At 46.6% G+C, this 22,180-nt stretch overlaps 2 protein-coding genes across 14 annotated transcripts in view; both read left to right on the top strand.

The window, feature by feature from the left end:
- PRDM10 (PR/SET domain 10) overlaps positions 1–9,787 on the top strand; it is a 63,662-nt gene extending 53,875 nt beyond the window's left edge. For 2 of the 3 annotated variants that reach the window (XM_025213821.1, XM_025213823.1), the window contains 3 exons: positions 3,390–3,558; positions 4,496–4,608; positions 6,070–9,787. In XM_025213821.1, coding sequence (XP_025069606.1) covers positions 3,390–3,558; positions 4,496–4,608; positions 6,070–6,306 — 519 coding nt within the window. In that variant the 3' untranslated portion in view covers positions 6,307–9,787. The remainder of the gene's footprint in view (positions 1–3,389; positions 3,559–4,495; positions 4,609–6,069) is intronic. The other variant, XM_025213822.1, reaches the window with a different exon arrangement.
- A 1,634-nt stretch (positions 9,788–11,421) lies between these two features.
- NFRKB (nuclear factor related to kappaB binding protein) overlaps positions 11,422–22,180 on the top strand; it is a 30,948-nt gene continuing 20,189 nt past the window's right edge. For 2 of the 11 annotated variants that reach the window (XM_006032133.3, XM_006032132.3), the window contains exons 1-9: positions 11,422–11,548; positions 11,996–12,090; positions 14,728–14,879; positions 15,361–15,562; positions 16,102–16,229; positions 18,911–19,085; positions 19,604–19,705; positions 20,873–20,946; positions 21,357–21,441. In XM_006032133.3, the coding sequence (XP_006032195.1) occupies positions 14,745–14,879; positions 15,361–15,562; positions 16,102–16,229; positions 18,911–19,085; positions 19,604–19,705; positions 20,873–20,946; positions 21,357–21,441 (901 nt within the window). In that variant the 5' untranslated portion in view covers positions 11,422–11,548; positions 11,996–12,090; positions 14,728–14,744. The other 9 variants (XM_025213815.1, XM_025213814.1, XM_025213811.1 and 6 more) reach the window with 9 other exon arrangements.

Here is a 22,180-nt window from a genome sequence, read left to right as displayed (position 1 = left end):
GAACGACCACTCATCTTGGGCACTGAGTTCCCCTGCCCTCGAGAACCCCAGCGTCTCTCCCACCAATCTCCTCAACTCGTTGAAGTTGGCCCTCTTGAAGTCTGGGGCTACTTCCTTACTGCAGGCCCTTGTCACCCTGTGCTGGATGATGAATTCCAGCAAGCGATGATCGCTATCACCCAGGTGGTCAAGGACCTGGAGGCCCCTTACCAGATCATCGCCTATGGCCAGGACCAGGTCCAACAGGGCATTTCCTCTGGTGGGACTGTGCACCTCCTGGGTTAAGTGGAGGTCCTGTATCTCGGCCAGGAACCTCCTGGATCCGTCCGACCTGGCTGACTGCTCCTCCCAGCGGATGTCCGGGTAATTTAAATCACCCATGACAACTACATCCCTTGCCTTAAGTGCCTCTGCAAGCTGGCCCGAAAATTCCCGGTCCAGCTCCTCCCCTTGGTTGGGGGGGTCTGTAGTTGACCCCCACCGTTACATCCCTCTCCCCACGACCCCCTTGTATCTTGACCCAAAGCACTTCAGCTTGCCCCTCCTCCGACCCTCCTCCTACAGACTGGCTTGGTGCCAAAAAGATTTTCAGGGCCCTTGCAGGGCCGGATTAACCCTTTAGTGGGCCCTAGACAAACAAACTCATGAGCCCCGGGCTGGTCAAGACGCTCCTTCCCACCCTAGTGCTGCCGCCTGTGGGGAGCAGGGCTTGGAGCCAGCGCTAGGAAGCAGCCACTGTGACGGTGAGGCCAGTAGAAGGGCAGGGCAGGGCCCTAGACATATGCCTAGTTTGCCTATGCGTTAATCTAGCCCTGGTCCCTTGTAGTCATTTACTCTAAAACACCATTTAGCACTACCCTCTTCCTGTTGGAAATCTCAGGATAATATATAGGCTTTTCAGTCATCAAATTCAGCAAATGAACGGGGTGGGCTAAGATCCAAGGTCCCTTACTTGAAACACTGTTTGCATCTCCCTTTTTTGCATCACTCAAGTTGTTTAGCTGTGTACAATCTCCCTGGCAGCCTTGAAGATAGGTACAATAGTTCTTTAGCTATTGGCTTTGATGCACTGAATGATGACCAATGGTAGGTGCATTGCCTGCCAGTTAGTACCTGGTGAGAGGAGATTTAGGTTCTACGACTGATGATGAAGATGATAAACTGAGAAAATATAAATGCTAAGGAAAAATTAAAACCTTTTTTGAAGTGTCAGTAGATTGAAATTTGATTCTTCTTATCACGGGAAGGTGTTCATCTTATAGTCTTGGTCTCTTCCTGGCAGCTAGAGACTTGTACGTTTCTGTTTCTCTTTTGATCCCAGCTCCTTGCCAGAGACATTGTGACTTTGCACAAGTTATACCTTTGTACCTCAGTTTGTCTATCACAAACTTAGGTATAATAATATTAGCCATGCATAGAGGTTGTGAGGCTAATTCAAAGAAGGCTTTGAAATCCTTGGATGAAAGGAACTATATAAAGTGAATGCATTATCCTCAATAGTAGTACTAGTACTAGTATTGCAGAGGCAACAGAAGAACAAGACTTCCGTTTTTAGCATTTGAAGAAGAACCACCCCTAGGGATGGCAGTGTGTTTATTCTCCATGCCATTCATCCAGTGCTTGGCCTCATCTGAGGGTGTTGTTACACATTAACTTGAATGTGTGTTAAGGGCCATTAAAACAAAAGTGTCCACACATTAGGGCAGAGAAACACAGTGCTAAGGGTCCTCCAAGTGGCTCAGAGATAATCCTCTTCGATTGAGGATTGTCTGTAACTGGTTTTGAGCAGCTCACGTTGCAGTCATGTATGACTGCTCCATAGGTCCAAAGCCAGTTGGGAGTGGTCCTCCAGCATCCCAAGAGGAACCACTTCCAGCTGCTCTATCTTTCTTCATAGTGACAGCACCTAAATGTAAGAATCCCTCCTCCCCTCCCACTCCAGGTTTTTCCTGGCTCCCAGCGCCCCCCCTGTTCCTGCTCCCACCCCTAGGGCTCCTCCCCTGCCCCTTAGGACTTGCCTCTGCCCCCACCCCACTGGTCCTCATGGCTCACCTCTGGTTCCTATATCTCCCAGTTCACCTGTAGGTTCTGATACTGTCCTAGGGGAGCAGGGAGGGAAGAGGAACTCATCTGCCTAGCCACCACCACTGTGGCTGGGCTGCTACTGTTCTTCAGGCTGAGCCCAGCCCAGAGGGTGGCTGGAAGGCAAGTTCCCCTTCCCTGATTGCTCAGGTGGGACAACTCCAGGAGTTGCAGGTGAGCTGGCTGCTGGAGGGGTGGAGGGTGTGTCCAATCTGAGGATGCAAGGGGGCTGGCCTGATCGGAGGCAGGGCAGGCAGTGCGGTGGGCCCAATCCTGGGAGGAGGGGGCATTGATGATGTGGCAGGTCTGATCTGGGGGGAAGGAGCAGACACTGAGCCCAGTGCCAGCCTGATGCAGGTGTGGGGGGTGCGAACCTCTTCCCCTACTGTCCTGGATCAGGCCTGCACCCTGGATCCCTGCTCACTGCCCCCGTCCCCTCACCCCAGGAGCTCCTGGTTTAACCTGCGGCTCCTGGCACTGACCTGGTGGAACAAGCAGGGAAGAAGAACCATCCTGCCACCACTACTTGCTCTCTGGGCTGGTCTCAGCCCAGAAAGTAGTAGTGGCCTGGTGGCAGTGGCAGGTGGGTTCCCCTTTCCTGCTGTTCCCCTGGGACAGCGCTGGCAGTACAGGTGAACCAGGGGACACGCAGGGGCAGGAGTGAGCTGTGAGGGCCAGGGAGGATGGGGAAGCCCTAAGGGGCAGGGAGGGAGCCCTGGGAGTTAAAGGGACAAGGCACAGCAGGTGGCTTGATCCAGGTAGTGGGGGGGCAGCAGGGACACAGGACAGGCAGGGGCTGGCAGGCCCAATGGGACCCTTCCAGCCCCTGGCTGCCACAGTCCAGGCCCCCTACTCTGTCCCTGAGAACAGGTGAGCTGGGCAGGCTCAGAAGCCAACTTGGTTCTTAGCCATTCCCCTGATCACCAGCCCTCTAAGGGTAGGTCAGAGCAGTGCACATTACAGGGGGTATTAGCCCTCAATATGCGACTGCTCAAACCACATGCTAATGTTAACACCAATTACAAGTAGCACGTGCTAAGTGTAATGTGTAAGGCCCTGAGAGTACCAGAGGTTTGATGGCTGTAATACAGATATTTACTCTGTTGAGAGCTGCACTGAAAACACACTGATTCCTGTCTTGCTGACAGTCTGGTTGACTGTCATTCAATGCTAACCCAGGCTGAGGTTTACATGGGATTAGTGTCAGACTCCTGTTACTGAGAAGAAGGTACATACAGCAGCACAAATGTAAGCTTCAGCATGCCGGAATGTAAACAATAATATGTGCTTTTATGGTCTTGTTCTAGGTGGGAAGTCAGCCACTGAGTCCCTCCTCACAACAATCGCAGCAGGAACTCAGCCCTTCCCAAATGCAGACCAACACATCAGCACAAAACCAAACCCTCCAACAGCAGCAAAGCTCCTCAGTCCAACACACATTCTTACCCAGCCCGTGGAACTCATTTCGTAGCTACCGTAAGTATCAGGAATGTGGGAACAGTGCCACTGATTCCCTGTATCAGGCACATGTCTGTCCTTGACTGTGGATTGCTCATACATGCAGTCTGAAAGCGCTCACACAGGGGTGAGGTGAAATGGGCTTTTCATGCCAAATATAAATAACTTCTTGTACAATTCTGAGTGGCTGGAACCTTTATGTATCCTTGAGCAGCACATGCTTAAGGAGTTCTTCATCTGTGGTGACAACAGGATGTGATGTCTAGAAAAGGGGCAGATTCTCAGCTGATGGCAGTTGGAATAGCTCCACTGAAGTCAATAGTGCTATGTTGTTTTCACTATTAGAAAATTGGTTCCATGTGCCTGATTTGTTCAGCAAGGAGGGCTCAATCTTTGCAGGAAAAATTCACAAAAAGCCCAACATGTAAATCTGTGACCACGTTAATCTTGCAACCCATAGAGACAGCAGATGCCAACGTGCAATCACCATTTCATTTGAGCAGTCCTGCTGCATTGCATCCTGGAACCTCCTTTTCCACTTACCTCCACAGAAAAGCAGGGTGATCAGAGGGCATATACTATAGCACTCTCTGGGCTTGCTTTAGAACAGTGGTTCTCCACCTTTTTAGACTCAAGGCACCCTGCCGTAACATTTGTGAATTGAGCAGCACATCGTTTATATATTGTAGTGCTTACCCACTTGAAGAGCGGCTGGGAAGGCGGAGCAGTCGGCAGGGAAGAGCCTGCACTGCAGTGAGTGGGGAGAGGAGGAGCAGCTGGAAGGAAGAGCCTGCACCTACCTCTCTTATCTCCTCACTCCCTGCAGTACCCTTCAAAGGCTGTCATGGCACCCTGGTTGGGAGTCACTGCGTTAGACCTTCTGACCACTCTTATCGTCCTCCTTACTAACCTATGAGACTGTTTGACTATATTTTTTCCAATTTCTACCTTCTAGCATCTGAGATTCAGATGATGGCCATCCCACAGGGTCAATATGTGATCGCAGAGACTGCTGTAGGTACTCCTGTCACCACAGTGAATACAGGGCAAGTGAAAGCTGTCACACAGGTAAGCAAGGGGATGCAGCTTTTGTTCTGGGGGGAGGAATAAAGCTTAGCCATAAGGTCTAACCATTTTAGAGAACACCAAAACAGTAATAGGGCACATCAAGCAGAGAACATGGTAATGGTAGTGTCACAATAGGGGAGCAGTTGTATTTAAGTTGGAAGCTAACATGAAAACTGAGTGTGTCTGCATATGAGTGTGTGGCAGATGGGATTACATAATCTAAAGCATAATAGGCTTTCTGCAGTTCTTGGACCAGCTACCATATTGGGACAGAATCCATAGCCAAGAAGGCAGTCCAGAAGTGATATGACATACCTGGTCAAAATTGTCCTGGAATGAGGAGGAATGGATTAGGGTTTTTTAGACTCCTTGATGCAGAAAATGATTTGTTTAGTAGGAAGGAAGCAGTCATGTCCTTCCAGGAAGATAGTAGCATATCTTAAGAGATGAGGAAAACCGAAGGTGCTTGCAAGTTCTGAATTTGCCAGACACTTACACACACAAAAGTAACTTTGAGGAGCTGGTTTCATTGGCTACAGATGTCATGTTTGTCCTGAAATAAATCATTTTATCCTGGGACAAAGTTCAGCTGTTTAGATGTCCACATCTATTGTCCCAGAATATATCCTAAAAATGTTAGAAGTGCTAACAGTATATCCCAGGACATTGCAAAGTGTATCTGAACAATTATCTCAGGACTGCATTATTGAATCAATGGTAGAAAAGTGGCAGTGCATTCAGCTGCTCACTGAACCCTGACTAGAAAGGCGATGTTTGTACACAAAAATCCTGGGATGGTTTTGTTCTGGGATAAAGAGGCACAACTTTTCCAGGGACAAATACAACATCTGTTTCTAGCCATTGTGTTCATTGCACTGAATACAGAGACTTTCCACTTGGATAAATATTTGAAAGATCAAAGCTCAAATTATTATCAATTTTAGTTATAAATTTAGGTAATATACTTGAATTTAATTTTCAAAACAGTATTTTTGGATGCCTTTATGGTTTCAATTTCTGCATAACTGAATGGTCTGAATGACCTCTCAGCGGAAGCTTCCAATGTACTGAAAGTACCTTGAAAGAGATCCAACATATTCATGTAAAGTAGAACACAGAAAATGCAAGTTTGACTTAAGTGCAAGGTAGAATAAGAGACTTTCACAATGATTGTGAGGTAAATCCAGTTGTTTAATTTTAATTTCTAGGAGATGTGTTAATTACAGCAGGTTTTGGCCTATGGTAGATTAACCCTCCCTAAGGGAGTCCAGCATACATTATGACAAATTGAAAGTATCTTATTTGTGTTGTGCTTGTTTCCATAGTTGTTTAAACATGATACAGTTAGATCTTTCATTCATGCCAAAATATCTCCCAGCAGATAATTTATAATACATTTTAGAGAAAGTTGGGTTTTCAGCTTGTATGAAACATTTGTGTAATTTTTGCTTTACCCTGCAGACTCATTATGTGATGTCTGAAGGTCAAACCGATTTGGATGTAAAACAGAACTCTTCGCTCTCCAGTGGGGTTCAGGTGGGCGTGTCTCAGCCACCAGCCCACTCAGATCCCTTGGAAGCACAAGCAACCAATCAACAGCAAACGACCCAATACATTATCACTACGACCACCAATGGAAATGGAGGCAGTGAAGTGCACATCACAAAACCAAGAACTTTCCCAGCAGAACATGAGTGAAGAAATCCTTCAGTGTCACCTGACCATAAGGACAGCCACCCTCCAAAAAAAACCCTCCCCTGGGTCTCTTGGAGCTCATTATGTTTTCAAGTATTCGTTCACTTCAACTAACATCTTGGAGTTCTTGCTAATGCTTTAAGGGGGTCCAAAGTCTCAGCGACAATTTAAAAGGTACCCTTAAAATCCTTGCGGGGCGCCGCCATTTTATGCAGCTCTTTAATAGAAAAGAGAAGTCAGGAAATGGAAACTATGCTTGCTCTACTTTTTTGGCATGTCTGATGACCCTTATTTTCCTTTGTGGAAGTATTTACAGTGTACAACATTTAGTGTAACAGTAGAGGAGATGACTTGTCAAACAAATGGCTAAATGGCAATTTATGCTCTGTGTATATTTTTAACATCAACAGTTAAACAAAACAGCATAATTTAAACTGCCTGTGGTGTTAGCTGTATGTCGGAACTGCTCCCTCTGTCTTTGCTTTTTAAATGGCCAAGGAGGAAGGGCGCTTACCAGCTTGGTAAGGACCCAGATCACTTAGGAAGATGGAGCAGCAGCAAAAGAAAGACTCTTTGTGTGTGTGTGTGTGTGTGTGTGTGTGTGTGTGTGGGACAGACGTAACAATGAAGCTGTGAAGCTGTGCGGAAACAGTCAATTAAATTATTATTTTTGCAGCCCTTTAGAACTGTTTACATATTGTCTGCCTTGCCCTGCCAAGCAGTTCTAGGGAGAATGAAAGGTGCAGTCTTGAAACCTCAACACTTGGATGAATGGACTGAAATCATAGTAGCACATGATGGTAAACACTGAGCCTATGTTGTGTTCCCCCTACACTAACTGGAAACTCTTCTTTCACCTGTAAGCATGTGAAAGGCTCAGTAATGTTTTAACCTGCACAGCAGCTTTTGCTGTGTCCTATGATGATGGTTGTATCAGGAGAGAATGGATGGAGGGGAAACAAGTGGATGTTTTTACCCTGATTTGATCATTTTAAAGTAAGAAGGCACTCGAAAATCAGTGCCTTGCAGTTGCTGTTTGAGACACACTTTAATCTGAAACATTGGAAGAGAACCTCTCTAACCTCCTCTCCCTTTGCACACCTCTTTGCAGACGCTGAGGTAGCTATCTCTAATGCTGTCTCAAAATGTGTTTTATTTTTCCCGTGAAGGTTGGATGGAAAGTTGGTTACTCACATTTTCCATGGATCTTGTTAATGATGCACTGTAATTCCTATGGACTGTTTCATAAAATGACCAGCCTTGGACTCAGGAAACACAACAAAAAAAAAAGAACACTAGTGGACCACTATTAAAAAGACAATGAAAGCCATCCCAAAGGATTGCCTGTGTTCGTAAACCTGGTCTGTGTACAGAACTCATGTCACGCTTTGGGACCAGGAGAAAGGGAAGCTGTACCTTTAAGGCAGTTTGTTTTTCCTTAAGTTGCTCCTCTTCAAGGGTCTGGTTGGTTGGGGGTTTTTTTTTTGTCTTTAAACCAAATGGAAGGGGACCATTTTCACTTTGTTACCTGGGAGAATATGACCACAGCTCCAAGTACTGTTGATGGGGGAGATACTGTATATGCCTAAACCTCTAGAAATTCTGCCTCAAAAGTCATCCCAGAATGCCAGTATAATAGGATACATTTATTCCAGAAAGTGTAAGATTTGGTCGTAACAGCATTTCATGACATTAGAGACATCAGTAGGTTGAATAATTCTTTTCCAGTGCTGCACTGAGTGTGAATATGCAACCCTCCCTTCCATCGGTATTCCCACCGATTTTGATGGGATTACTTATGCAAGCGAGGACTCCAATCCACGCAGAAGTTGCAGTACCAAGCCCTATGAAGCTAACATTTTAACTGTAAGAGAACAAGCTGAAGTCATGAAGTAACACCATAACTGGACGACTGGAAAGCTTACTTGCTGGCAAGGCCTCATGCCACGTATCACTGTTAATACAGAGTGGAAATCATTACTGTGCGTGATGAAACAAGCCCTGTCAAAATACGGTAACGGCTCAGCATTGCTTTGGGGTAGCCTTGAAGTGATTTGCCAAAATGTAGATTAAATTTGTGCCTGGGATCTCGCTTCTTTTATCGTCCCAAAATGCTGGGGCATTAAAAAGCCTCTTCAAAGATATTAAGGGCCTGGGTCCTGATCCACACACAGTGCTTTGAAATCAATGAGTGTCTTTCTTTTTACGTAGTGGATTTGAGTCAGGCCTTTTCTTGCAGTGGTGCTAATCTACTGCAGTTCCCATTAATTTCATCCAGAGTTGTGGATGCTGAGCACTTTTGAAATTGGGCCCTTGGTGTTGTTGTTTGTGTGGGAGAGGAAGTTCACTGCCCTGTTTTGCCTCTCAGTTTCCTGTTCAAGAGAGGAGGCTTTCCTCAGACTGCCAGATGATGTAGTGACACTGTCATAAAAATTCAAAGAGCCAAATATATGGTACAAATGAAGGGAAGTGAAAAATATGGAAATGTCATGTGGCAAGTAGTTACTGTTTTATGGAAGTATTTTAAAGTCTTAAAAGGCTCAGTTTTCAGACATGAAAATTGGACCTTTTTTCCTTTAAATTGTTGTAAATGTAGAGTTTAAAAAGCTATTTTTTTTCTTTGACTTTGTTTAGAAAGTATCAAAAAATGTGGACACTTGTTTTTGTACCGGTTCTTTCAGGATGAACACAAGCCCAGTGTTGTGGAAAGCAGTTTCAAAATGGCCTCTTTGAATGTGCATCTTGCTTATCTAGGAGTCTGTCCTTTTTTTCCACAGCAGCATCATACACAAAATCACCAGCCAGAGATCAGTGTGCTGGTTCACTTCATGTCCCAAATTAATGGATGCATGAGAGGATGCTCTTCTCTGAGAATTAAGCATCATGCATATTCATTCCAAGTTAATGAGTTGTCTGATTATAATGATTACACAGATGTGGAGAAAGTACAGAAGACAGGGCCCAGTTTTGCAGCTTAGAAGTCCTGCAGCATGTCAGTACTGCAGGACCCCCTTAAACGAGAAACAGCTCTCATGGACTTCCGCAGTGCAAGACACAGGAATTTTTGCTGAACCAGTCCTAAGGTCTCTTTGTCCCCTAAATAATGTCCCATCGGAGCTTAATTCTGGAATACACTTCTTCTGCTCACTGCGAGCTAAATTCTGCCCTAAGAATATGCTAAGGGAGTCCTCCTTGGCTTCATTGGGGGTCCCTGTGCTCATGCCTCCCGAGTGCAAAAGTCGGCACCAATTCCTTACTCTCCAAAAGAATCATACCTGATTTTTTTCAAAGGATTACTAGAACACCTGGGACTAAATCGGGATGTTTCATGAGACATTGAATCTGACATACGTTGCATCATTCTGACCCTGTTATTTAAATGTGTATGTTTATTGTACATTCAGTGACTGTTATAGTGTTAATAGTCTTGTGCTACCTGGCAGGTGTAAAAACAAAAATAATAAATCTTTTCTTTTTTTACGTACCAAACATGACCTGTGCATTCAGGAAGGTGAGGTCATCTGCACTGCCACCTATATGTAATCATTGTTTCATTAAAACTTTTTGTCTCCACATCCTGGGGAAGGGACCAGGCTTTTCCTGAGTCTCCAATGCTGCACACACATTGTGGTGCCTACCCAGGATAAAATATAAGCAGATCAAATCCATCCCAAAGTTAGTCGTGTGACTATAAGTAGACACTACAAGATGACGGGTAGCCTTTGTGAGCATGGGTTTCAGTCCAGATGTCTGCAGCACAAGAAAAAAAAAAAGGAGGGGATTTGTTGGAAGTCTCAGCAAAAGCTTCACCTTGAATGCGTCAAGGAGCCTTATTATGCTCCTTTCCTCCCCAAATCCATCTTGACCCAGGGTAGAGTTGAGACGCGTGGACTAAGGTGGCAGAGGAAAGCACGCATCGCTGCTGTCCGCACTGCCTGTGTCAGTGAGACGCTGAAGACGTGAGTGAGGCTTCTCCAGAACTGGAGAGATCAATCAGGGGTGCTTAATGTACGGCCTGCTGGGCTACCGGAGGGCACTGTATTGCTGGATCCTGCTCTCCCGCTGCCCGTGGCCCTGTCTCGGCTGTGGGCTCCCGTGCTGTTGCTGGGCCCATGGCAGCTCATGGCCCAGGAGAAACCCATGTGAGTTTGGCGCCCCAGGATACACGGTAGCTGTGAGGCAGGTTGGGGGGCTGGTTTGGTAAGAGACCCTGGAAAGGCCTGGAGAGAAGGATGTCTGCGCCAGCAACCCCATGGGTTTTTTAATGCCCCGCTTGACATTTTGTGGTGCATTTTTTGCCCAAATAGCACAAAACTCAAGGATGGGTATCTGACAATATTTTCCCTTTAAGAAAGTTTCCTAGCACTATGGAAATTAAATATGACATCGTATATTGGATGCTCAAAATTATCATATTTGCTGAAAAACTATTGTACACTGAAAACAATGTGCAAATAAGTATGCGTATAAATCTTATTTTTTACTTTGTATTGCACAGCGTATTTTGCCAGTGAATGAGGGAGAACTGGGTCATAAGTTGAAGCATTTCTTTATTTCGGGGCAAGGAAGCGCTGACAGCAAGCCGGGAAGTCGGTGACGACTCCTGGGGACTGAGCTGGGCTTTGCCTTTGCTGCAACCAGCGGCCTCAAAACTTGCCATACATTTTGCAGGCGAGGCTCCTTTGAGTAGATGCGATATCTTTTATTAGAGCAACTCAGGAGTTGGAAGGAAAAAGTTATTTTTTTCCAAGTGCCTTGTTGGTCTAATAGAGGAGATCACATCTCAAAAGAGCCTCGCCGCCTCCTGTTTTTGGACAACCAAAAACCCATCCTACAGTATAGGGTACAAAAAAACTAGAACTCTCGGTTCCAAAACGATGCCTTTTATTAGACCCACTGGGAAATCGCAAGAAAATGGTCCTTTTCTGCATTTTGAACACTTTTTTCTTTACTATTTTTGATCGTACGTCGCACCAGGGGAGAAAATAATGACTGCACCAATACCACGCTGACCACGCCCGGCCAGCCCGCTCCGCGCGGGGGCAGCGGGCGCAGTCGCGGACCCGCCCGCACTGCACTGCACTGCGCATGCGTGAGGGGCTGTGCCCACTCACCTCGCGGGGAGGGAGCGCACGCGCATGCGCAGGGAGGCTCGCGGGCCTGGTGCGCGCCCCTCGGGGTGCGCATGCGCGATGCCCCCTCCCCGGGGAAGCGGAAGGAGCCTTGGCGGCCTGGAGCGGGTTCGGTGAGGGGCCGGGGCCGGGGCCGGGGCCGGGGGGCAGCAGCAGCGCCGTGTTGGGGGCGGATCTGACCCTGACCGAGTCCTGGGCCTACCCCGAGCCCAACACGGGGCGCCGGACCGGGCCCTCATGGGGATTCCGCCCCTGAACAGTCTTTTGGGCGGAGGGGGGTAGTTCCCCTCTGACACCGACTTCCTGAGGGACCCTGGGCACGTCCCTCAGCTCCTCTGCACCCGGACAAGGGCTGCCCCCCCCCAGCTGAAACCCGGGGTCTGCGTGGACCACGCTCGCAGCAGCGTCGAGGGCCGGTGCCTCGCCCCCGGTGTCGTTGTGCGGCCGGGAATCTCCCTGGGGTCCCGGCCCAGTTGGGAGAGACAGGAGTCAGTAGCTGCCGTTCACCTTTTCTGTCTGCTGTTGCGAATCCAGGTCCAACGTCTCGTGCTTGCTTGCAGGGGAGGTCGGCCCTCGCCCGCCGCGGTGCCGGCCATCGCTCCGGGCTTTTAATGCTGTCAACGTCCAACAACAGGCGCCGTGTTTCCTGCCGAAGGTATTGACCCCCGTCTCCGTCTCCGCTTCGTTTCTGAAGGGTGCTTTTCGCCTGTAAGACGCCGGATCAACCCCTGCTACACTGGGAGGGGGTGAGATCAGCGCAGCCGTTTGTCAATAAACGTGCGAGAGATGAATTCATTTTGGTCGGTTCCCATGTTAAGACTCGGGCCGCGGTCCCGCGTGCAGCCCTTCGTGGGCAGGCCCGGTGCTGCTCAGCAGCCGGCCGTACGTGGACAGCGTGTCGCAGTCTTAAGCGTAGACGCAGCCCCATGGGTCGGGGATTGGCAGCCCCTGGCACACGTGTCCATTAGTGGCGCGTGGAGACGTTTTCCCCGGCATGCCAGGAGGCGCGCAAGGAAATTGTTTTAAAATATATTTTTTTAAGTTGCTGCTCCAGGCTCTCTTAAGACGGCTGTCTGCGTCCCCAGGCTGCGCCCTCCAGCCCGGCCTGGTCTCTGGGGGAGCTGCGGGAGTCCCACCTCGGCAGGGCAGCTCCTGGGTGCCAGGGCCGGGCACTCGGGGCAGGTTGCGGGCGGTGTGGGGAGAAGTAGGTGCAGGGGGAGGCGCTGCAGGTAGGTTGGCTCTTGGGAAGGCAAGGCCTGGGTGGGAAGTGTGGCTGCCCTGGGGCTCCACAGGCTCAGGCCACAATGGACCGGCGGGCAGGGGCACCCAGCAGCACTTGAGGTGGGGCCTGGTGCAGCCTGCGCAGCTCCACGGGGATGGGCTGCAGCCACCCTGCCCAGGAGGGGATGCTGTTTGGCCAGAGCAGGATGTTGGGCTTGTGGGGCTCATGACTCTCTGCTCGGCCTCCCTGTGTGCTGTGTACACTGTGAGTGGGGCGGAGCTGCCCCCTGTGCAAGAGCCCAGCTGTGGGAAACCTCCAGGACCCCAGGAATAGCTGCTGTGGCTGCCCCAGCCTACCTGGGCCCCAGCCTTGCCCACCCTCTGCTCCCCTCCAGGGGCCAGGGCTCAGGCAGGCGCTGCACAGGACTGCACCCAGCTGGGGCAGCCTCCTGGTGGATGGCAGTGGAGGGGCCAGGGTTGTGCTGTCCCACCCTGTGCCCTGAGGCATATGTTACAATCACTGCCAGCGCAGAGCTGATCCCATGGTCCGGAGCCCCAGCACCTCAGGGTGGATGGCAGGGAAGGGGCCTGGGGTTGCGCTGCCTCAGGCCCCTCCACTACTGTCTGCTCAGAGGGGTGCACACAGCAGCCACTGACACAAAACCCATTTGGGGTCTGGAACCCACAGGGATGGCCCTAAGAGGGGGCTATGGCCACTGCAAAATTCACCTTAGTACCCCCTCCCCATATCCACCCCTCCAGCACCTCCCAGGCTGCTGCTGCCTGCCCCACTTCTGAGCCCAGCCCCCCCACCAAGGAGTACTGCACCTTTGCAGGCTCAGCTGTGGGAGGCGGGCACTGGTAGCCCTGCTGAGAGGGGTGGCTATGGGGGTGGTCAGAAAGTGGCCATAACCCCTCCCAAGTCCTCTCTAGCACCATCCCTGCAGCTAGCTGATGGGTGGGCCCTGGGCTGGGGCCTCGGTGGACTGTGCTGCAGCCTGGACTTCGGCTCCCCAGGGAAGCACAGGGGCTGGGTTGAGCCCAGGGCATCGTTGGTTGGACTTTGTCCTGCAGCCCAGCAGCCCAGCCACATGTGTGCGTGTGTACACGTGTGGCTGGTTATGTGTGCGTGTCTGGTTTTATGTGCATCCGTGTGTGTGTGTCTGGTTGTATGTGCACGCATAGTATAGGAAGTTTTATTTACTGTCGCCAGGTTTAGAAATTTTAGAAAACCTGGTATTTCTCGTCAGGCTTGCTCATCTTAGCAGATCTGTAGCTTGAAGTATAGTCTATGACACGTAATGAGAAATACTGTTTATTTCCAGGTGGGTTTTCATATGCTTACTCTTTGAAGCCCCGTTCCTGGGAAGTTTTTGTCCTTTTTGGTTTGCATTGCCTGCAAGTTTCACTCTCTTGGTAAATAAATAAATCCGATTTTTGTCGAGGCAATTCTTTAGAAATCCTGTTGGAAGTGGTGTGAGACTTTAAGCATGAGTTATATTGTCAGAGTGAATTTAACTTAAAAGACATTTGAATTCAAATCTGCATACTACTTTCTGTATGACAACATGTTTTTAATTTGGATTTAAACATTCCTCAGCTGTATTTCATTCTAGTCTTGCATTGCTAAAATCAAACTCACATGCACCAGCCCGGTCTTATTACTGCAGTTTAATGACAACAAAATACAAGCTACATTAAAAATGAAAATGATGTAACATGGAAGTGGCACAAGTAAGAACGTTTTAGAGCTATCGGTATTAATCAGCTAGTGTCCATTTCTGTTTCCCTGAGGTTCTTCATGTACAACTCAGGTCTGTGCACTTGCACATCTCAACTGAAAGTGGTAGCTTCCTGTATTTTTTATGTATTGTTGAATTTACCACTGCTAGTACATTGGAGAACAATTACCCATTCAGTATAATTGGTTGACTACCCAGTTTTATGCACCCATTTTATTAAATGCACGTTCTAAAAGAATAATTCAGCATCAGTTGCATCAGAGATTGGGTGATGGCAATAGATATGGGGATGGTTGTGTGATTTGTTTGTTTTGTTTTGTTTTGTTCAGGATCATAAGAGTGAAGAATGGATTCTCTGGATCATATGCTGACAGATCCTTTGGAGCTGGGACCATGTGGGGAGGGAAATGCTGCACGAATCATGGAGGACTGTATGCTGGGTGCAACAAGAGTTAGCCTGCCGGAGGACCTTTTGGAGGATGTGAGTGGTACTAAGAGCACTGTTTACTTCCAAAGTCCTTGACAAACAATGTTCTCAACACCCTTGGAAAATGAATAAATACTCTTACTCTATCTCTGTGAAACAGTAAGGAGTAAAGAAGTGATAATATTTTCAGGTATTGCATTCCCTATTGAAAAAGGATGTTTTTTAGAAAACGACTTATTTTTTAGTTTGCTCTTTGTGTAAATCAACTTAGTAACTTGTTCCCTTTACAAATCTACCCTTGAAACTGCTCTCTGTGTAATAACTCTGGTTTTTCTCTATCTCATGGCCTCATGACTGAAATCATTTAATTTGCTCACCTTTTAGTGTCTTTATTCCTACTACTTTCCACAGCCTATGCCTGTTGTCTTGTCATCTTTAACTGTAGTATACCTTGAGGGATTCACATTTGTTAAGGATGCTTGGAGACATTCTGCTTCATTTATGGTTTGGTTTTGTTTTGTTTTGTTTTGTTTAGCCTGAGATCTTTTTTGAAGTTGTCAGCTTGTCTACATGGCAGGAGGTACTTACAGATTCACAGCGCGACCACCTGAAAAAGTTCCTGCCTCATTTCCCTGAAAATAATGCTGAACACCAGAGCAAACTCATCTCATCTCTTTTCAGTGGAGAGAACTTCCGCTTTGGAAATCCATTGCACATTGCACAGAAACTCTTCCGGGGTCAGTGGTCAGCCCACTTTTAACTTTGTTTTTAATTGGATGTATTGCTTGTGTAGGCTTCCAGGGTGATAATCCAACAGCCTGAAGAACTCTTCATCTGCACAATTGGTACAGAATGGGCAGCCCCACATGCTGCTTTGCAGCATTCTTCACATTAAAGTAGGACTCATGTAGGAAAAGATGAAACTTTGGTCTTTGACCTCTTTTCTAAGACAGTCAGAAAGAGGTTCAGTCAGTGGCAATTGTTCTGTTTCTGTGATATATATGCCACTCTGTTGAGACCTCAATTTATTTCTCAGAGGATGCTGTAACATGGCAACAAATCCTTGATTTGCTGACCTAGAACAGTGAGGCTGCATATCTGATTACCACTCCTGAGAAATCTAGTCTTTAATACCGTAATTCATTCTTCAGTGTCGTAAGAGCTACCATAGTATCTGGATTAGTTAGGAAGCAAAAATATATTACAACATTTTAATTTTTGCTTTTAAAAAAACACTCTTCTTCACTCGCATCTGAGCGTTTGTTCTTTTCTGCAGATGGACATTTTAATCCTGAAGTTGTGAAATACAGGCAGCTCTGTTTCAAGTCCCAATACAAGCGCTACCTGAGCTCCCAGCAGCAGTACTTCTACCGGTTGCTCAAGCAGATCCTTGCCTCCCGCAATGTAAGTGCCTGCAGGGTGCAGTGATAAGCTTGATGCATTATATGAAGAACAGGATAAGCGGGTATGTTTGTCTGAGATTAAAGGATTCAGTATGGGCTTGTCTAGCCAGTTTTCACCTGGTTTTAAAAAAGAATACTGCAGTTATTTTCACTCTTTTACTGAAAGGATTTTGGACAGTTTCACAGATATTGAGTGTCTTATTCTGAAACTAGCCATACATCTCATACACTGTCTCTTCGTATCCCTCAGGAGTTTATTTTACAAACTATAAGCAGTTTTTCCCTCTCTTTCCTTCCCCCCCCCTTCCCATTAATTAAGTACTCTTACACTGTACTGTTTTACAGCTAGTTGACCATCAGTTTACCAGATTCCTCCAGCATCAGATGGAAAGCAGCAAAACTGGAATAGAATCATTTTCCTGACTTTCTGTACTGATGGTTTTCCCGTGCTAATGAACCATTAGTACTGACTTTGAATGTTCTGTTGTAACTGTTAGTCCTTTCTCCTTTCATTTTAATTGTGGTATCTTGGCTTTTAAAGACATTGAATTTGGAATGCAAGGAACATAGGTTGTGGTTATCTGCTAACCTTCTTTAATATAGCAGTATTGCTTACTAAACTTAGCTTGCAAAGCTGACTGGTCACATAGTTAAAGACTAACCAGAGAGCTTCTCTCATGTTAAGGTTGAGTCCAAGGTTCTCAGTTTCTCCTGCAGCTTGTGGTAAACATAATAAAAAAAAATCTTAACAGCTTTTGGATATTACAGGTGCTTTACCCTATAGTGCAGGAGTGGGCAGTTATTTTGGGTGGAGGGCCGCTTACTGAGTTTTGGCAAGCCCTCGAGGGCCACATGACAGGCAGCCCAGGGCAGATCAATAATAATTTTCTAAATTTTTAGGGGCCCCGCGGTCTGGATAGAATGGCCTGGCAGGGCGCATCCGGCCCCCAGGCCGCATTTTGCCCGCCCCTGTTGTAGCGGGATATGCAGTCAAGCTCATATACTAGGCTTGCAGTAGGTGAAAGAAGAGGGCCTGGTTTCCAAATAAACCATTTATTTGTAATTGGGCCTTCACACATGCTGTTGCTTTTAGCTACCCCTTCTTGCACAGCTCTTAATTATGTGAGTCCTGGGCCTTTAATCTTATGATGTTAAGTAATTTCAGGGGCTGATAAAGCTTCTCTGTCTCTTAGAGAAGCTGCCTCAGAAGGCAGAGTTTATGTGATGTTTGACATGCAGTGAAAGTGCTGAGCTAGGAGTGCAGAATGTTTCTGGCTGCTGGATACAGTGCAGGTCTGGACTTCTGAAAGGTCCATTCTTACACTGCTATATGAGAGGCTCCTTCCTTTGATCTCTGCAAGGGGCGGGCAAAATACAGCCTGAAGGCTGGATCCAGCCCACCAAGTGATTCCATCTGGCCTGCAGTGGCTCCTTTCAGCTGCTGCTGTGTACTGGCACCCTGGCCCATCTGCCCTGCACCCACTGCCAACGGTGCCAGATGGAGTGGGCAGGCAGGCAGGTGGGGTTTCCATGGAGACTGGCCCAGGACCCTCATTGGCAGGGCACACTTGGCCAGACAAATGGGCTAAGACCTTGGGCAGTTGGGCAGCAATGTCTAGGAATGGGGCAGACAGGAGAGGCCAGGGCTGGGATCGCAGGTACCTGTCAAAGGGGGTGGATGTGCAGGGAGCAGATTGCAGCTCTGCCCTGGGCCTGGACCCCAGCCCCCTGCTGTTACTACCTAGCGCCGCCCACCTGTCCCTCCTGGATGCCACTGCCTGCCTACCCATGTTCCCTTCCTACCTGTCCAGCTGAGCATTCTCTACCCACAGGGGTCCCAGGCTCGTTTTCATGGTGACCCTGCCCACTCCATCCTGTGACCCCAGCAGTCAGTGGGTGTGGGGCAGATGGACCTGAAGCTGGTTAGGATCAATTGGCATCTCTTCAGTCTCTGCTGTGCCAGGTGATGTAAACAGCTGTGATGGAGGGTTGGGGCCAGGCAGAATGTCTTCTGGCTACTTTTGCACTACTCCCTTATGCCCAGAATCAGGGGAGGAGAGGGGCTGAAAGTAGTGAATTACTGGGCTACATGCCTTGAAAGTCACTGCAGTTACAGCTGGAGAGCCAGGGAGAATGAGGCTCTCTACCTACAGAAAGAATTATCTTGGCCCTTATACTATTCATGAAGGAGTGAAATAGGAGTTGGAAGGTAGGGTTTGTGTGTAGCACTTTTTTATTCTAGTGCCTAAACCAGTGTCATTTTTCTCTGGAAGCCTTTTTTTGTCCCCATATCTTTTATGTAAAACTGATATTCGAAATTCATCTTCTCAGTTGTTTCAGGATGATGAGTAGGCAGTTCTTGATAAAGTGGATCATTTGGAGTGAGAATAAGGGATAGTGGAAACGGAGGGGAATGAAGAATACAAATCAGTTTTTTGACTGCCTCTTATTAACTGCTGGCCTGCTTCTTTGAGCTGTCTGTATGCTCAGGGTTTGTCCACAATAAGGTTCAGCATCTAAAGAATTGAGGCAGATCCTAACAATTTAACATGGATGTTGAACGTTTACTTCTTTGTAAAACTAAATGGGTAGTGTGGTTTGAATGTAAGTTAGTTACATTCCCTACATAATTGGGCTCTGTATCCATAGTCTTCCAGTGGTGTACCTGTCTTCTTCTTTCAGTACTTGCTGGACCTGGCTAGGAAAGGAGGGCCTGATATGACCCTTAAGAAGAAACATCCAGCACCTGCACGTGGCCCAGAAGAACGGGATAGACGGACACATCGGCGCTACTTAAAGGTTTTGAGGGAGGTAAAGGAGGAGTGTGGAGACGCTACTTTATCCTCTGATGAAGAAGGTAATGTTCATTGTGTTCTAGGACTAGTGTGACACATTGGGCTGTGGGTGTGCTAGAACACTTCGTGCAAATAGTTGAAAACTTCCCTTAGTTAGAGACCAAACAAAGAAAGAGTGACTTTCTGGGTTTCTCTTGGCATTTAACTTCCTTGAATCAAAATGTCTGTTATAAGACCCTTCTGATAACCTGCTCTTAGGGGCAGAGTGAATGGTTCAGAGAGGTCACAAAAATGAAAATAGTTTTTTCCACTGATCGGTTATCATAGTCTTCAGGTATTTATATCACAAAGATTATCACCTGGACTTCCACATAAAATTCAGTTTCTGTGAGTATAGGTAGAGAAGCATGTAGAAGCTGATCCTCATGCACTTAATTGTGTTGAGATGTAATTAAACACATTTCTTGTTTTTCAGATAAATGAGTCATGTTCTTTTGGCTTAGTTCTGGGGAACAGAGTGACCTTGCTTTTCACGCCTGTAGAAATGGGGTTGAATTTAACTTTTTTTTTCTTCTATCAGATCTAAGTTCCTGGCTTCCAAATTCCCCAGCCCGTTGCCCAAGTCCAGCAGTTCCCCTCAGAATGACCCCCACGTTATCAACCCAAGACATGAAAACATCAGGTGAGAACTGAGCTAGGATGTGGGGCTGCCTGCAGCCACTCCTGCAGGTGTGGGCTCATTCTAGATCTTCTGAAGAGTCGAGCATTGTCAATCATGTAGTGGATGTGAAGTTTTGTAATGATTACTTTCCTAATTCATGAGATATCTAGCTCTTCTTTCTTTAAAAGCCAGTATTTTGATGAGGAAAGTTACTCTTTTAATGCAAAGTTCTCTTTCTCCTCTTTTTGTTGGTAAAAAGACTCCTAAAAACAAAACAAAAAAACCTAATTGTACTACCTGATTGTTTTACTTTAATGGTCAATACATAATGCAGATTGAATGATATTACTATTGTAGGAGGTCATCCTCCAGCTATCCAATCTGCAAACTCCTCTTTCACCCTGTTACCCGGATTACAGGTAACCTTGTGGGTAGGTTACTGATGAGAGGCAGAAACCAATTTACAGCCCAACCTTTTACTTGGGCTTTAGAACATAAAAAAACATTTATCGCAAAGTTTGTCTGGTTACCCATGACAGTACAACATAGATTCTCACCTATATCAGCTGGGGAAACATGGGAAGTGCAGGGTGGGTAGCACGCAGATAAGCAGTAGGTCTTCTTGAATTTGCCGAGTTCTCCAAATTTTTCTCCAGCCTATGCCCAATATTTATAGATGGTTGATTCTAATAAATGATCTCTGATTGGTTTTATTTAAATTTCTTTGTTTCACTGAAACTTTTGGAACTGAACTAAGCCAGATCTTTTGTGGACTTAAAAGGTGTCAGTTAGGATTTATATTCTTGGGAAAGAAAGAGGGAGGGTTTCTTATCACCTTTCCTTCCTCATTGTGGAGTGCTGCTCAACACAGAAACAGGCTTTTGGGTCCTTCTGCTTGGCAACACTTCTGCAGCTTGGCCTAGGTCCCTTGAAAATGGCCAAGGCTGGCAACCCCTACACATGCAACCAAATAAAGCTAGATGGCTCATAGAAGAAAGTGTTGTATTCAGTGTTCCCCACTTGATCTGATGTGGGTCACAGCTTGAATCTTGAAGCTTTTGAGGAAAGTTGAACTCTTGCAGTTTGAAGATTATGGAAGATGCGGATGGATAAAAAAAGCTTTTTAGTTTACTGTAATAATGGACTGACAAGGAATGCTAGTAATGGCCTTTGAATTTTTCATCCCAGATAAAATAGAGCTCGGGGAGAGTGACCTGAAGATGATGTTGAAGAAGCATCATGAGAAACGGAAACGTCATCCTGTAAGACCCTCGGGAGCTTAGGGATGGGGACTTACCTGTGTTGTGTTTAGACTGTCTGTCAGCTGGCAGCTTTGGCTGGCAGAGTGACTGTCATTTTTTATGGCCCATGTTTTAACCTTTATCGTGCCCTACAGTTAACAGTAAATGGGATAGTTACTACTTGTCTCTTTTGGTTCTTGCATAAATCTTCTGGAACTCAGTAGTCATGTGTTATGAAAAAACTAGATGCTGATTTTAGACTTCTAAGGTTAAGTGTTTTTTCCATAGTTTATCTGCAGTAAATTGAGTTTTGGAGGAAAATCATAGATAGGTTTTAGGAATTTCAGGCTCTGGCTTCTGTAGCACCTTCTGTATCCTAGCACTGCCTTTTATCTCCTGTGTCTGCTTATTTATCCCTATTTCCTTTTTAGGACCACCCTGATCTAATGACAGGGGACCTGACTCTTGATGACATCATGACCCGTGTGAATGCTGGCAGGAAGGGTTCCCTGGCAGGTGAGTGTTTTAGGTATAGTATTGTTGTGGGAAATGTGCCCCTGGGGCTGTTTGTGGCTGTACTTTAGGGAAAAAGAGAGTGATTGTCTGTCACCTTTATATCGCAACTGAAGAGCTGGCAAGAGTAAGCACTTTAAAACTTGAGCAAAAATCAACATAACTATTGATCTGGGTCTGAAATAGTTTTCTTCTTGGAAATAATCTTAAATTAACAATTATCTGGGACGCTAGCGAATTACGGTAATGTAGGTGCCATATACCATGTCTTTGTAAAAGACTGAAGGTCAAAGCATACATGAGTCTAAGTAAATATGCCAGCCATTCCAATCTGGTATAGCATCTATTTTTAAATATCCCATTCTCTGACCAAAAAGTCTTTTTCTAGTCAACTTCAGTAAATTAAGGAAGAAACAGGATATTCCATGGGATCCTTACTAATTCAGAGGATTGCACAAACCAGTGTGTTTGTTGCCAGGCCTTAAAAACCTCCAAGGATGGAGAGTCCACAACCTCTCTGGGCAACCTGTTCCAGTGTTGTACTATCCTCCTCCTGAGAGAGTTTTTCGTAATATCTAACCTACATTTCCCTTGTTGCAACTCCATTGCTCTTTGTTCTGTCATCTGCCACCACTGAGGACAATAAGTTCTAGTTCCATTGTTTTTGGAACCACCATTTAGGGCGTTAGAGACTGCTAGTAAGTCCCCTCTGTCTTCTGTTCTCCAGACCTAATAAGCCCAG

This window comes from Alligator sinensis, unplaced genomic scaffold, assembly GCF_000455745.1.
Source record: "Alligator sinensis unplaced genomic scaffold, ASM45574v1 scaffold1153_1, whole genome shotgun sequence".
NCBI classification, from domain to species: domain Eukaryota; kingdom Metazoa; phylum Chordata; order Crocodylia; family Alligatoridae; genus Alligator; species Alligator sinensis.
This window is presented reverse-complemented; position numbering and strand designations above follow the sequence as displayed.